General features: G+C 40.9%; 1 protein-coding gene across 1 annotated transcript in view; it reads left to right on the forward strand.

Annotated features, from left to right (window-relative positions):
* Positions 1-1,010: 1,010 nt before the first annotated feature.
* LOC139950004 (uncharacterized) overlaps positions 1,011-14,715 on the forward strand; it is a 40,283-nt gene continuing 26,578 nt past the window's right edge. Inside the window, exons 1-8 of the mRNA XM_071948623.1 lie at positions 1,011-1,095; positions 4,850-4,960; positions 5,639-5,750; positions 8,015-8,189; positions 9,017-9,128; positions 10,389-10,495; positions 12,476-12,602; positions 14,001-14,121. Coding sequence (XP_071804724.1) covers positions 4,864-4,960; positions 5,639-5,750; positions 8,015-8,189; positions 9,017-9,128; positions 10,389-10,495; positions 12,476-12,602; positions 14,001-14,121 — 851 coding nt within the window. The 5' untranslated portion in view covers positions 1,011-1,095; positions 4,850-4,863. The remainder of the gene's footprint in view (positions 1,096-4,849; positions 4,961-5,638; positions 5,751-8,014; positions 8,190-9,016; positions 9,129-10,388; positions 10,496-12,475; positions 12,603-14,000; positions 14,122-14,715) is intronic.

The raw sequence follows: 14,715 nt of genomic DNA on the forward strand, positions 1-14,715 counted from the left end.
AGCAATTTCTGCACATCAAAATTGCCATCCCCCAAAACTGAAATCACTTCCAGATGGATTCCCTTTTTGAATCGATTTAGAAAACAAAATTTCCCCATTGAAGGATGTTAAAAATAAATTGTTTTAAAAGGGTGGGTGAGGGTTGGATGATATTTTCTCTTCAGTTAAATTTCTATTTGTTTTAATACTTTGTAAAAAAAAAATAAAAACATACAAATGAAATGACAAGAATTTATTAATGAATTCACTTCGTTCGTATATTGTCAATTAATATCACAAACATGCTTCAGAGTTTGTGCCGATCGATCGAACACGTGACCCGTGTTTCTGAAATTTGTCTCCACCAGCTCTATGGTCTCAACTCGTCTGCATCGCATGCTAATGTTCTGTGACTGTGCTGATGGTGATGTTAGTGTGTTTTGAATGTATGCAAGCTTTTCATATTATTCTTGACTTACTTCACTTACTTTAATCCATTGACGCTTTAATGCCTGTTCATTGATTGCGGGGTAGTCATGTGCATCATTCCGTAAAACATAGGTGTAGTCACTTGCAATGAGTCGACTCTGTTCGTGTCATTTGTTGATCTCCAAGGGTCAAATACGGATGAGTGTTTCCAGAACAAACCAAATCTGAAGAAAACAAAATCCCTATACTTACCTACCCTATTTTGAGATGGCATGTAATCGGAAACAGAACTTTGATTTTGTTTGGCCTAGGTCACGAGAATTATATCTTGACTCGGTTTTACTTGCATTGTTTACTTTTTCACTGTTTGCATGGCGCACAGTTTTTATTAAAAAATTCAACTTTGGCGTGCCATATCTCCCTAAACTTTTTAGCGGCGCGTGGATCCTAGACTTGACTCAAGTCCCAATCCCGTGCCATCGCCCAAGAGACATACGACGTACATGTTCATTTGACGGCGAGCGCGATAAGCTTAGGGACCTCTCACACGAGAACGGGACTTGAATCAAGTCTACTATCCTGATTGTTGACATGCACCCACCGCGAGAGAGAGAAGGGGAACTTCGGAAACTTGTTCTCATAGGTTTTTTTTCAACGATTACTGCATTGCTCCCGTGATACATACAGGTAGGGGAGGTCTTACTCTTTAAATTGTCTTTTCATGGAATACAATCAAACAATAGTTTTTACCATTAGTCCTGTTTAAAATATATGTCTTAAATTAAAATTACGTTCTACTTCTGCTTATTTATAACATAAGTTCTAAAATTCTAGCATAGTTCTACTTCTAGTGCCGCAGTGATCCTGTTCATATCATCTGGGTGAATGCTGGTCATCTCGCCACCTGACAAGCTCGCCACCAACAAAGTCGCCCCCTGCAAAGTCGCCCCCAACCCGGCTAGCCCCAGGTTGAAACAAAGTCGCCCCCTGGCAATGTCGCCCCCAAACAATGTCACCCCCTAGCAAAGTCGCCCCCTGACAATGTCGCCCCCAGCCAATGTCGCCCCCAGCCAATGTCGCCCCCTAGCAAAGTCGCCCCCAGATGTTGTTCGGAAAATAATTAAGGCTACAATAATTATGTTAAAAAAATATAACTAAAACATTTTCAGAAAAAATTCTGTATGAAGTAATGTGCTTGTGGAAGGTCTAACCCTAACCCTAACCCTAACCCTAACCCTAACCCTAACCCTAACCCTAACCCTAACACTAACACTAACCCTAACCATCCCTAACCCTAACCCTAACCCTAACCCTTAACTATTTTCTGGGGGCGACTTTGCTAGGGGGGCGACATTGGCTGGGGGCGACATTGTCAGGGGGTGACTTTGCTAGGGGGGCGACATTGTTTGGGGGCGACATTGTCAGGGGCGACTTTGTAACAACTCGGGGCGAGTCGGTTAGGGGGGGACTTTGCAGGGGGCGACTTTGTTGGTGGCGAGCTTGCTAGGTGGCGAGATGACCAGCCCCCATCTGGGTTGGCTCTGTAGAGCCATGCAGATTGCATTTGCAGTAGAGGTTCTGGCTTGGAGTCCAGCGTATTTGCAGAATTAATTGAAAGAGGTAGCCCTATATGCCTATCAATAGTGCCAATACCCATGACTCCCTCCGCTTCTGAGGGGTCCAGCGTATTGGCACTATAAAATGACTATTTCTTATTTGATGCAGTGATGTGTGATGATGGGGCTACATAAAATAGACATTGTTAGAGGTAGTTGCGATGATGCGATAGTCTAGTCGTAACCTAAATGTATTCTAGCCCACCTTGTTGGGCTGTTGGCTCTCTCTTAACATCAATCGTGAATGGCGACTGTGATCGATATCAAGCCTGATAAAAAGAGAGCCAACAGCCCGAGGAGGAGAGGTCTGCCGTCAGGAGGAGGTTATGATACCAAAAGAGGGGTACCTCAGCTTAACCTCCGTTCTTATTGTTCCTACTGAGTATCCAAGTAGAAATATCTAAGCACTTTGGCACAAACTTGGCACCCACAAACTCGGCACCTTGCAAACTCGGCACCTAGCAAAACTTGGCACCTATCAAAACTCGGCACAAACTTGTTACACATGCACTTACAAATACAACTCGGCAATTGCCAAAAAATACAACAAAACTAATATAAGGGGAGATGGTTATCTCGCCCCCTAGCTAGCTCGCCCCCCAACAAGTCGCCCCTGCAAAGTCGCCCCGGGTTGTAACAAAAACAAAGTCGCCCTTGACAATGTCGCACAATGTCGCCCCCTAGCATAGTCGCCCCCCCTGCTAGCACAGTCGCCCACGATGCTTAGTTTGGTTTCTTATGAAAGGGTAACATAATGGCTTAATTATTGATTGAAAGGGATATTGAGTGAAGCCTGCTTTAATAGCCAACTGGTACGTTAAAAATTTGTGCTTGGGTAAAAAACTTCATCAAAATAGTAGGCTTAAAGGAACACGTTGCCTTGGATCGGACGAGTTGGTTTATAAAACAGCGTGTGTAACCGTTTGTTATAAAATGCATATGGTTGGAAAGATGTTGTAAAAGTAGAACACAATGATCCACACAAATTTGCCTTGAAATTGCGTGGTTTCCCTTTTACTGTGCGAACTAACACGGTCGGCCATTTATGGGAGTCAAAAAATTGACTCCCATAAATGGCCGACCGTGTAATTTGACGAGGTAAAAGGAAAACCGTACAATTTCGAGGCATTTTTGTGTGGATCATTGTATTCTACTTTTACAACATCTTTTCAACCATATGCATTTTATAACAAACGGTTAAAAACGCTTTTCAAAGACCAACTCGACCGATCCAAGGCAACGTGTTCCTTTAAGCCCCGTGCCCAATTTAAATATTGATTATTGTCAATGATTTTTATTAATGTTGCTCAATTTATCGTAAATTATACACCCAACAAATTTAAGCATTATAACATTTCTTTTGTTGTAATAATACCTACATGTAGCAATTACTGAATTACATATTAAAGTCACCTTTTTTCTTCAAACATTAGAGTATATGTTTATGAACAATAAAATAATTTTTTGAGTAATTGTTTGTAACGATTTATATGTTTAAAAAATAGATAAAGTTGTTTGGGGGTGACTCCGCCTACTCCTTTTGTGACGTCAATCGAGGCAGACTTTGCCTCGATCGAACATCGAACATCGAACACTCGTACGTGCAAGTACATGCAAGTCCTAGTCGCGAGTTTGTACGTTTCGAAAAAAGGTTTATATCTTGCATTTTTCCGGCAATGTCGACTAGGTGTATTGCTGCTGGTTGGAGGCCGGCAAAACAACTAAAAATGGGGTCATTTTGCAAAGTGGTCTGGTCCGACGTCTTTTCCAGCACTGTGCAGCAAACACTTCGAGCCGTCTTGCTTCAAATATCGCGCCTCGATTGACGTCACGAACAGCACCCTATCGGGTCGGGCCTATTTTAAAATTTGTTAATAAAATGGAAACTAAATTGTTAGAACCGTAGTTAACTGTTATTCATATTCTATAACTCATCATAACACATAGTTAAGTGACAAAAACTTTATTTTGACAAAATACCACTTCCAGGTGACTTTAATATTTAACAAATGTCGTTAGCATACTTGTTTATATACTTGATAGACGTTTGTGTTTGCAAAAAGTAACAGACAATTAAAACAAAAAATCATCTTATCATGATTATTACCATCGTTATTTCTTAATCTTTTTTTTTATTGAGAAGTTCAAAACTAGATATAGCCTCCCCCATTTTCATGGACAGCGCTGGCTATAAATGGATTATTCTGGGTCTGGCCAATTAAAAACCATTACTTAAACAGCTACATAGGTTTGCCATAGGAGTTTGGGTTTCCATGGCCATCAGTTATTTATAAGAGTTTAAAAAAAAATTGGCAATTGAAGGAGGGTCATCACAAATGCCATTACTGAAAGTCCTTGCACCTTCGGACACTTACTCTAGACCTGGAGCCATGTTTCTGCTGTGACCAGATTTCAGGGTTTACAGTTGTTTTTGTGAGTTTTTCACAGACAGTTGTGAGTTCAAAATTTGATGTTATTAGTCATGGGTCATATTAGGACCATTTTTAGGTCCTCAATTTGTGTGGCAGAATTGTCCCTTACAATTTACATACACTGTTGTTGGACAGTCTTGCTTAAAACAAGGTTAAAACTAAAGTATAAAAACTGTCATCAAAAGATGTGTAAAACCAGACCCCTGCCAACGATAACAATATAATCTTCAAAATGATCTTGCTGGGTGGTGTGTACATGTACTACATGTATCTTATCTTGAACTATATTGAGTTAAATAATAATGTACTGTAGAATACTTGTACACCGTATGATGTTCAATCAAAAATGTTTGGTACTCATTTGATGCATATTTTTTTCTCTTGTTATTGCAGGTTATTGGAAAGTAATGATGCACCTCACAGTGAATCGGCCCCTGACAACACTGCTTAAACACATGTACATGTATGCTAGACAAAAGCATTCTACAAGCAGCATACCAAATGGTAACTACTGAAGAATTGCTTTAAATACAGAGTGACAAGACCCCTAAGAGTGTTGCTCTCTTGATAAAACCTACCGCTACTTTAGAGCAGACAGAATTTGCCCTTTGAGGTCAACCTCTTTAGAACAAGACATGCCTCTAGCCACTGGGCAATCTTGGTGATCTAGTTGGTATGACTCAGCTCTAGAATTGCAAAGTCGTTTGGTTCGCATCCCAACCGAGTAATATGCCTGTGATTTTTTTCACAGAACTCGAATAAGTACTGAGTTTACAGTGCTAACACACATCGGTGTACAATGTATGGGTTAAAACCAAAATGAATATATATTCTTTATCCACAATGCAAATTTATTATCTATTAAGACATGATTACATATTTTGGCTGCATTCGGGTGCAAGCTTCCACGGGTTGACCTCGGTCTGCCCCCGGTCCGCTCCTGGTAAGAAGGAAATAGCTTTGACGTCATTCCAGGGGATCACCCGAGTCAGCCCTTGGTGCCCTGCTTGTGGAAGAACGGCTCACTTGGGGCTGGCCCGAGGTGCATGACGTTACCACGAGAGGGTGAGTGATCAATCGATTAGCTTTTGTCGGGGGCTCGCCCGAATGAGCACTGCGGGAGATTTGTAACGAACACATGTAGTTGTTTTACATATCATTTTGTGTGATTGTTTTTGTCAGATTTGATCCAGGTTCAGGCAAATGTAGCTTCAGTATTACGTCAAGGTGGCCCTGTGGTGGCATTAGAGAGTACTATCATCACACATGGAATGCCATACCCAGACAACCTCAGGTAAACAAACCTTCAATAAACACTTTTTAGTCATTTTAAAGTTGAGTAATCTAATACTTTCCATGGAGCCCATTGTCTCAAGTCTTATTTGTGTCAGTTGGCAATGGTCGGAAACATCATCTAGCAAAGACAGCTCAGAATATCAAATATGAATATGTCGCTGTTGGAACGCATGTCCTGGGTGACGGCTCTTTCACTCCAGCAAAGGCACAGGAGGTCAGAAAGATAAGGTAAGAGGGAGTGTTTCCAAAGGGCCTTGCCGCAATTGAGGGTGTCAATGGCTTTGCCGAGCTCCTCTTGCGGAGTGTCCTTGTCGGCCCATCTTACCATCTGTTTACTGCTGTCGGTGATGACTTCTCCAGACTTGGATTTGAGAGGTGCTGTTTTTTTATGGAGGGACATCTACCTCGTACATGCCCCTGTTGTCACCTTTGTTGGAGGCAGCTTGTATGCTAGACAAGAGCCAATAGTTGTTTACATAGTGTCGTGCTGTTTGCTGGGCCTTGCCCCTGGCTTTTCTACGATCCTCAAGATTCCTCGTTGATCGATTCTCTTTGCGCTTGAGGACGGCGTGATTTCCTCACTTTCTTGCAGTATAATACGATGGCTGCATTTGCCTCAAACCAGTCTGCATTTTTCCTCACTTTCTTGCCGTATGGTACGAGGGTTTTGTTGTAAATAGTGTCACGCAGGCAGTTCCACTTGTCTGCAGCACTTTGCTGGTTGGAGGAGGAGAGTGCTTGATCAAGTGATGTGAGGAAGAGCTGGATTTAACGAGGAAGTGACGTTGATGCGGGGCCGTTCCTTCTTCTTGGCATCTACCTATAGGCTGTAGATTGACCTTACCGAGGACAAGGGAGTGGTGTGTGTCGCAATCTGCATTATGAAAGGTGCTGAAGAAGTGTGCGGAGTCGAGTGCCTCTCGTCTTGTAATGACGAAGTCATGCTGGTGCCAGCGCTTAGATCTTGGATGTCTCCAGGAGACCCTGTGCAGTAGCGTGGTCTGGAAATAGGTGTTGGTAATGCAGAGCTGATGATAGCAGCACAACTCTAGCAGTCTCTGCCCATTCTTGTTCATGCTCCCCACTCACAAGTGTCCAAGGCAATCTGGCCAGGATTTGTGGTCGACGCCAACCCTAGCATTGAAGTCACCCAGGAGGAACAAGTGCTCGTTCTTTGGGATTGTGCTGATGGCCATGTCAAGCTTCTCATAGAACTTGTCTTTGGACTCGAGGGAAGAACAGCTGATGGTCCGCTGGTGGTGGATAAACGAATGGCAAGGATGTGTTCGGAGCCTCCTGTCGGGGGTACAGTTCTGGTAATTAGCCTGTTTTTCACTGTGAAGCTAGTGCCGTGTTCTTGAGTGTCTTCCATGCTCTTGCCATAATAGAAGAAAGTGTAGTTTTCCCCTATAGTGAACCAATGTCAGCAAGCCGTGTCTCTTGGAGAGCAGTAATGTCATCATTGAGTCGGTCGAGCTCATGGTTGATGATGGGGGTCTTGCGAGAGTCTTCGATGTGGTCAAGGCTGTCTGAGAGGCCCGTGCACATGGTTCTAACATTCCAGCTTGATATTGGAAGGAGGTTTGAAATCAGAGTTTTCCTTCTCCTAGATGGGCTGCCTTTCAAGGCATATGAGCCCCATCTGCCTGGAGCAATGTGGTTTTAAGGCACAAGAAACCTGCCGCACACCTCTGCCTAAGTTTGCAACAGGGATCAGCACGTTAAGCCAGGTAGTAGGAGTTTGACTAGGAGAGGCTGTTTGAGATGCATGGGACATTTCATGGGTGTGAATTGGCTCGGTACTTTACACAATCCCGGTCATTCCTAATCCTTTGACCCCCAAAGGCAAATCATACAACCGTTTTATTAATAAAGCAATAGAATCCTGGTAGTGACACGCTACTCCACACATTTTTATTATTATTATTACTAGGTTTTCCACTCAATTTTGGGTTTCCCCTCCTTTTACTCAACATCCAAACACGTCCAAGAATTTGTTTGCGGTTTTATAGGCCTATTACTTGAGACTTGCCTGCTTATATTAAGAGAGGTTTTGTGAAATCGATGGTAAAATATTTTAGTGGAAAATTACTTCTTTCTCGAACACTACGTTACTTAAGAGGGAGCCGTTTCTCAATGTTTTATACTATCAACAGCTCTCCACTGCTTGTTACCAAGTTAGTTTTTATGCTAACAATATTTTGAGTAATTACCAATAGTGTCCAGTGCCTTTAATAAGATACTTGTTTTTCATGGTTGTAGGACAGCACAAGAAGTAGAGAGTATCATAGAGCAAAATGATGCAACCCCAGCCACTATTGCCCTGATGAATGGCAAGTTACACATTGGACTGACTCAATCTGATCTACAATATCTAGCCAAATCTACCAGTCCAGTCAAAGCATCTAGAAGAGATCTTGCATGGGTTTTAAGCAAGGTTAGTTTAGTAAGCTTACTCATCTAAGTTATTGATTCCTTTTGTGATCAGGGCCGCTATGATCCACAGCTGACTCATATCATGCAACTATATGTAAAGGGAAGGTTGTTAAAATAAGGTTGATGTTGTCTTGTGAGCAATAGCCAAATGTAGGCGAATGTGTCCCCTTATGTAAATTTGCTCAAGAATTGAAATGGTGGATATTCTGTGCGTTCAAATTCAAGCGACAGAAAATAATGACCAGCTGAAGCTGTTTATAACCGGTTGTTTTCGGATACGTTTGTGCGGGTTAGCCCACAACCTCGTTCACAGGAGTAATCGATCTTGCCGCACCATTTTAGCCCTTGGATACGAGGATGCATTACACCAAAATGGATATATCCGAAAGCTGTCTCATAAAAATGCACCACACATTAAGAACTAGACGTCAGGCAACAGATAAGTTTATACAGAGTTTCCTACTTTGTTACGTCTTTTTACTGAAATAGCATTTATCAATGGGAATAAATGAGTAGTGACTTGTTCTTAATCCGCCAAACCTTGCAGGGTCGTGGCCACAACCCTGCCAGTTTTTAACGGCCGATTAAGAACTTGTCGCAACCTTTTTAATCCCTACTTAAAAAACCAAGATATGGTTCCTGAACATGTCTGGAAGTATTGGTTGGTGGCTGGCACTGTTAACAGACCTCTTCTCTGGCTCAGTCCATTAACAGCACCAGTCACCAACCCGTTAATTACCACGCATGCAGTGAAGACTGGGTCCTGGCAATGTTATTCCCTAATTCAGTTGAGTCTGTGAGTATTTTGTGTTTGTGTTTATCATACAGGGTTTGACTGGAGGTACTACTGTGTCAGGTACCATGATTGGAGCTCATCGTGCTGGCATTCATGTCTTTGTTACTGGTGGTATTGGTGGTGTGCATAGAGAAGGACAAACAAGTCAGTATCTAGTAGGATACTTTGAGTCGCTTGGTGTCAGCACACATACCAGGTAACTTTCCAATGTTTACATAACTATGAGCATGCACGTACACAGTTCCACAAACAATGGATTTACCTGGTGAGTCTGCTGCCACCTAGCATCCAAAATGTGTTCTATTGTCTTTTGTAAAAATATACTCTTTTAAAATAAACTTTTTATGTTTGATGTACACCAACAGTCCAGCATTAATATCCAGCATTTGTCATCGTCCTTTTAGCATACGTCCTTTTTTTTGCTTATGTTAATGATTAATCTGCTAATATTAAAATGTCTACTAGCCTGCAACATTTAGTCAAATGCCACCTTGCCACAGTCCCCTATCTCTAGTAAACATGTTGAAGTATAGCTTGGGTTCCTTTTGGTCTCCTTTCTATTTTTTGGAATTTTTCTTGGTTTAATATAATTTAATTATTTACTTATTTATTCATTTATTTTGTGTTTATTTGCTTTGTTTTGTTTGTTTTTCCTTTTGCTCTTGTCTAGATTTGTCTGTTCTTTATGTTTCTTGCCGTTTTTTTTAAGGATCCCACTGGAAATAGGCCTAAGAATTGGCTCTGTTGGTGTTATCCTTTGATAATGTTGTGCAGTTTTTTTTCTTGTATTCGTTTTTGGTTGATCTTATTTCATTGTCTTTTCTCCCGTCATTGGCAAATCCTTTTGGATATGCGAACACCCCAAGTACTTTATTGGTTTGTGATTAAGTCAAGGGATGGCTCTTGATCTCTAGAGCTTGGAGTGGTTGGGGACTTTGAGAAAAAATTACTTTCCATGAAGTTCCATGAGCTTCATGTTGTTTATTAGTAGCTGATCACTGGAGAAGGGAATCTATTGACTGTAGCATTTGTGATTAGTCGTAAAAGAAACAACATTCTATTAAGTTCAAATCATCTGCATACTTCCAGCAGAAAGTTGAGTTGTCGAGATTTTGACATGCATCATTAACGACTGCTGAGAAAACGACTGGCCCAAGTGGAGTGACACAAGTGGAGTACCGTGTGGTACTCCAGCATGCATATGGTTCCAGTTGGATAAGACTACCTTAATTGCGGACACACTGTTGATGATAAGTTAAGAAGCTTGAGCGGACATGCTGCTGACGATTAGTTAGGAATCTTGCTATCCCATACTGTCTTTGACAATAACCTATACAAAGAATGAGTGGTAACAATTTATTTTCAATGAGTCTAACTGCTACTTGATATTTGAACTGTCAACAGGTATGGATGTCAGTGCAGATTTAACTGAATTAGGACGTACCCCAGTGGCAGTGATTTCTGCTGGTGTTAAATCTATATTAGACATCCCAAGAACTTTGGAATATCTGGTAAGTTCTTTTGAGGCTGTAGGGTGCTTTTTGTTTCCTCTCCTCCCCCACAGCTCCAACATGTCCAAACCCAATCACATCATGAGATGTCACATGAAGTCCAACTGGGAGTGATTTAGGGCCAGACATGTCTGTTCTTTCATGGGACGACCTCCCCACCATGTATCTGCTTCTAAAGCCCTTTTCACACGACAAAGTCAAACTAAGGTCCTTGGTCTCCGGTGCCGGTTGTCTTGACCAAGGGCGTTGGTCAGTCTCAAACAGGACCTTTCACACGGCGCAGAAACCAATGTCCCGTGTCTCAGAACCTTCATCTTTTGTGGTGCTACATGTAAAGGTCAACATTATTTATTGTCCATTTCACTGATATCCCCACAGCTAGCTAATGTATGTGTTGGTTACCAATTATTTTCCCATGCTGTCGTGAATCGGCGGTCCCTAAAAAAGATCTTGTTTTGGACGAAGAATAATCATGTAGTTGTGATGCTCGAAACATTCACTCATGCTCCGACCACCAAATTTCAATGACAGCAAAATTAACTATCGTTAATAAACTGGGAGTGCAGATTCTTACCGATGAATGTTGTCATAAATCTGGCACACATTTTGTTGCCCACTGAAGTTTTCTATAAATCCGTGTCGTTCTATGCTCGATCGAATGCTACATACTCCCAGAACTATGCTGGAATTTTATTTAAAAAACTTCTAACTGTTTAGGGAAAATTCAATGATTTTTGAGAGTGAGTTTTTTAAAACATCTCCCAACGATCTCATGCTAATATAAACTTGCTTTCATGAAGGAGTCGTGCACACACGTTCTTGGATCTCATAAGCAGGTTCAAAGGTTTAACGTTACTGATAACGGGTCGAACACCTAGATTTTCTGGCTCCATGTGTTTCTTCTTGCGCGCATTAGCATTAGCATTAGCTTTGTATACAGAGTACATGTATACTATCATCATCAACAATAGCCTGAACATCTGACGTCACACTTTGAGGCTCGTGAATAACGCCAGAGACCGGCCTCCAGCCGGCATGTACATGCACCTTTGACCTACATTCATTTCACATAGAGATAAGCAGTCAAATTCTATGGCGGACGTGAAAGGAGTGTACTGTTTGGGCATAATGGAAAGCTCATGTCATTGCACGTTTATCCAATGATATCATTGTATCCAATGGAATCACTGGATCTAAGTAGCAGGGACCTGTCTTTATCCTTGCGGATAAAGACAGGGGCCCAGTCTACATCAACAACAACCTACGGGAGGAATCTCTGGGGTCTGTTCATCAAGAGCCACATGGAGAAGTTGAGTCTATGTGTGACGTCTCATGGGTCAAGTCCATGGTGCTTCTTTATACAATATGAATGTATGTTGGTATCTTTTTCACCATGGGCATTATGAACGAGTTATTTAAGATCTATGGAAGACAATCCTTCTAGCTAATCCCTTGTTCTAATAGACCCTTGTCCCATTGCATGACAACCCATGATCTTGTTAGATAGAATGACTGCCTTGATTGTGTTAAATGTTCTTGGCACCAAAGTTAGTGCTACATTCCAGTCATGGGCAATTCTAACAGTGGCTGACAGCCTAGAAATGGCCTTATCACACCAATTTCAACAGTAAAATTCATTTCAACATTTTACCATTCAATAAAAAATATCACTCAAAATAATACAATGGGTTGTTCAATAAAAAAATTGAGAAATACCATTTATCAGGTTTTAAAGATTGTATCTGCTATATCTTTATATGATTCTGTTTGACTCAAAATTGAAATAGAAACTTATCTTTGAAAGCTACAAACTATTACTATGTAAAAGTACATTAGATTTTTGGTTTTGTTGTTGGGAATGGGACATTCTAGATATTCTACAGAGCTGTTTTAGAAGTGCACCATGTATGTTGCTTCAATGATGTGTATTTTGTCCAATTAACAGTTATATTACATGTAGTTGTTGTTATTTTCTAATAGGAGACTGAGGGAGTTACTGTAGCAACATTTGGTCCTAGTCGGGACTTCCCAGCTTTTTTTCTGCCGAGCAGTGGTTATCAAGCACCAATAAATGTGACCTCTGCTCGAGAAGCTGCTGAGTTAATAGGTAACTACCTCTAGCCTTGTAGGCCTTTCACTTTCATATCAATACTACAGTCATGTAATGTGACCTCTACTAGAGAAGCTGCTGAGTGAATAGGTAACTACCCCTAGCCCTGTAGGCCTTTCACTTTCATATCAATACTACAGTCATGTAATGTGACCTCTACTAGAGAAGCTGCTGAGTTAATAGGTAACTACCTCTAGCCTTGTAGGCCTTTCACTTTCATATCAATACTACAGTCATGTAATGTGACCTCTACTAGAGAAGCTGCTGAGTTAATAGGTAACTACCTCTAGCCTTGTAGGCCTTTCACTTTCATATCAATACTACAGTCATGTAATGTGACCTCTGCTAGAGAAGCTGCTGAGTTAATAGGTAACTACCTCTAGCCTTGTAGGCCTTTCACTTTCATATCAATACTACAGTCATGTAATGTGACGTCTACTAGAGAAGCTGCTGAGTGAATAGGTAACTACCCCTAGCCCTGTAGGCCTTTCACTTTCATATCAATACTACTGTTTTGCGGGAACTTTTTTGTCGTAGTCGTCTTTTTAGTCATGGCTGACCTTTTGTGACCCTGGTTATGATGTAGTTCCACTTCTGTCTATCCAGTGCAGATCGATATGCAATGTTTATTGATAAGCCCGTGAGTCCTTTGATTCCGTCTGTCCAACAAAGTTTTTGACGGCCGCGACTTTTTACAGCTCCATAATGTACCGGTCCATTAGGCTTCGCCCACGGCGCACGCGAGGGCAAGAACACATGAGCCTTTCTAATGCCATTCTGCACATTACTCTGCTGCTCGCGCCAAGCATACACGCACGCATGTCGAACTTTATAGTGTCAAACTTTTGATTGCCCAATGGGTTGTTATTGGTCAATATGCAATTGGACGGAGCTTAATGGATCAGTCATTGAAATCTAATTACCTGTTTTTTTAGGAATACAATCTCTTTGGATTAACATTCCATGGCTACTTTATTTTTTGTTGTTGATTATTTTAGTCGGATATTACTCATAAATCTGTCTTTTTGTGAAATAAGGAGGGTTTGTTCAATGACACTATCTGATCTGGTAGCCTTATAAGGCCAGATGCTTATAAAGGCACATGATCAATATAATACATGTATTTATAATAAGAATAATAATAATAATATGGAAGTCTTATATAGCGCATGTATCTACCAAACAAGGTATCAAGGCGCTGAGTATACAAACTTTCAGAAAGATAGGTATTTGTATCTGCATTGTTTTCTTAGCGCTGTCTTTAATGGCGTATCGATAATGTTTAGATAAAAATGATAACTGAATGAAAAATCACATAATGTTAATTATAAAGGATACCTCGATAAATGAAGATTACAAACAACCTGTTAATTACTTCTTCTCCCCCCCCTTCAGATTACTCCTTATCATTAGAGTTAGGGAGTGGACTTTTGATAGGTGTACCAATACCATCTAGTGTGGCTACACAAGGACAACAGATTGAAGATGCAATACAATCTGCACTTCAACAAGCTAGGTACAGTATGAAGCTCAAAATGAACCAATTTGTACTAACACTGCAATGAGCACTGTGTTAAAGGAACATGTTGCCTCGGATCGGCAGGTTGGTCTATAAAAAGCGTTTGTAACTGTTTGTTATAAAATGCATATGAAGGGAAAGATTTTTTTAAAGTAAGATACAGTGATCCACACAAATTTGCCTTGAAATTGCGTGGTTTTTCTTTTACTGTAGGAACTAACACGTTCGGCCTTTTATGGGAGTCAAATGGGAGTCAAAAATTTTACTCCCATAAATGGCCGACCGTGTTAGTCATCGAGGAAAAAAGAAAAACCATACAATTTTGAGGCATGTTTGTGTGGATCATTGTATTCTACTTTTACAACATCTTTCTACCCATGCATTTTATAACAGACGGTTACAGATGCTTTTGAAAGACCAACTCGACCGATCCAAGGCAACGTGTTCCTTTAAGTTGTTTGTTTGTCAAATCCCCTTTACATGTAAGTTTCTCTTTGATGCATAACATGATATCCTTCCAAATTGTTTCCAAAGTGTGCGATAAGATTGATGACCAACTTTGGGGCTATCTTATATTTCATTCCCCACATT

The sequence above is a fragment of the Asterias amurensis genome, chromosome 17 (assembly GCF_032118995.1).
Source record: "Asterias amurensis chromosome 17, ASM3211899v1".
NCBI classification, from domain to species: Eukaryota; Metazoa; Echinodermata; class Asteroidea; order Forcipulatida; family Asteriidae; genus Asterias; species Asterias amurensis.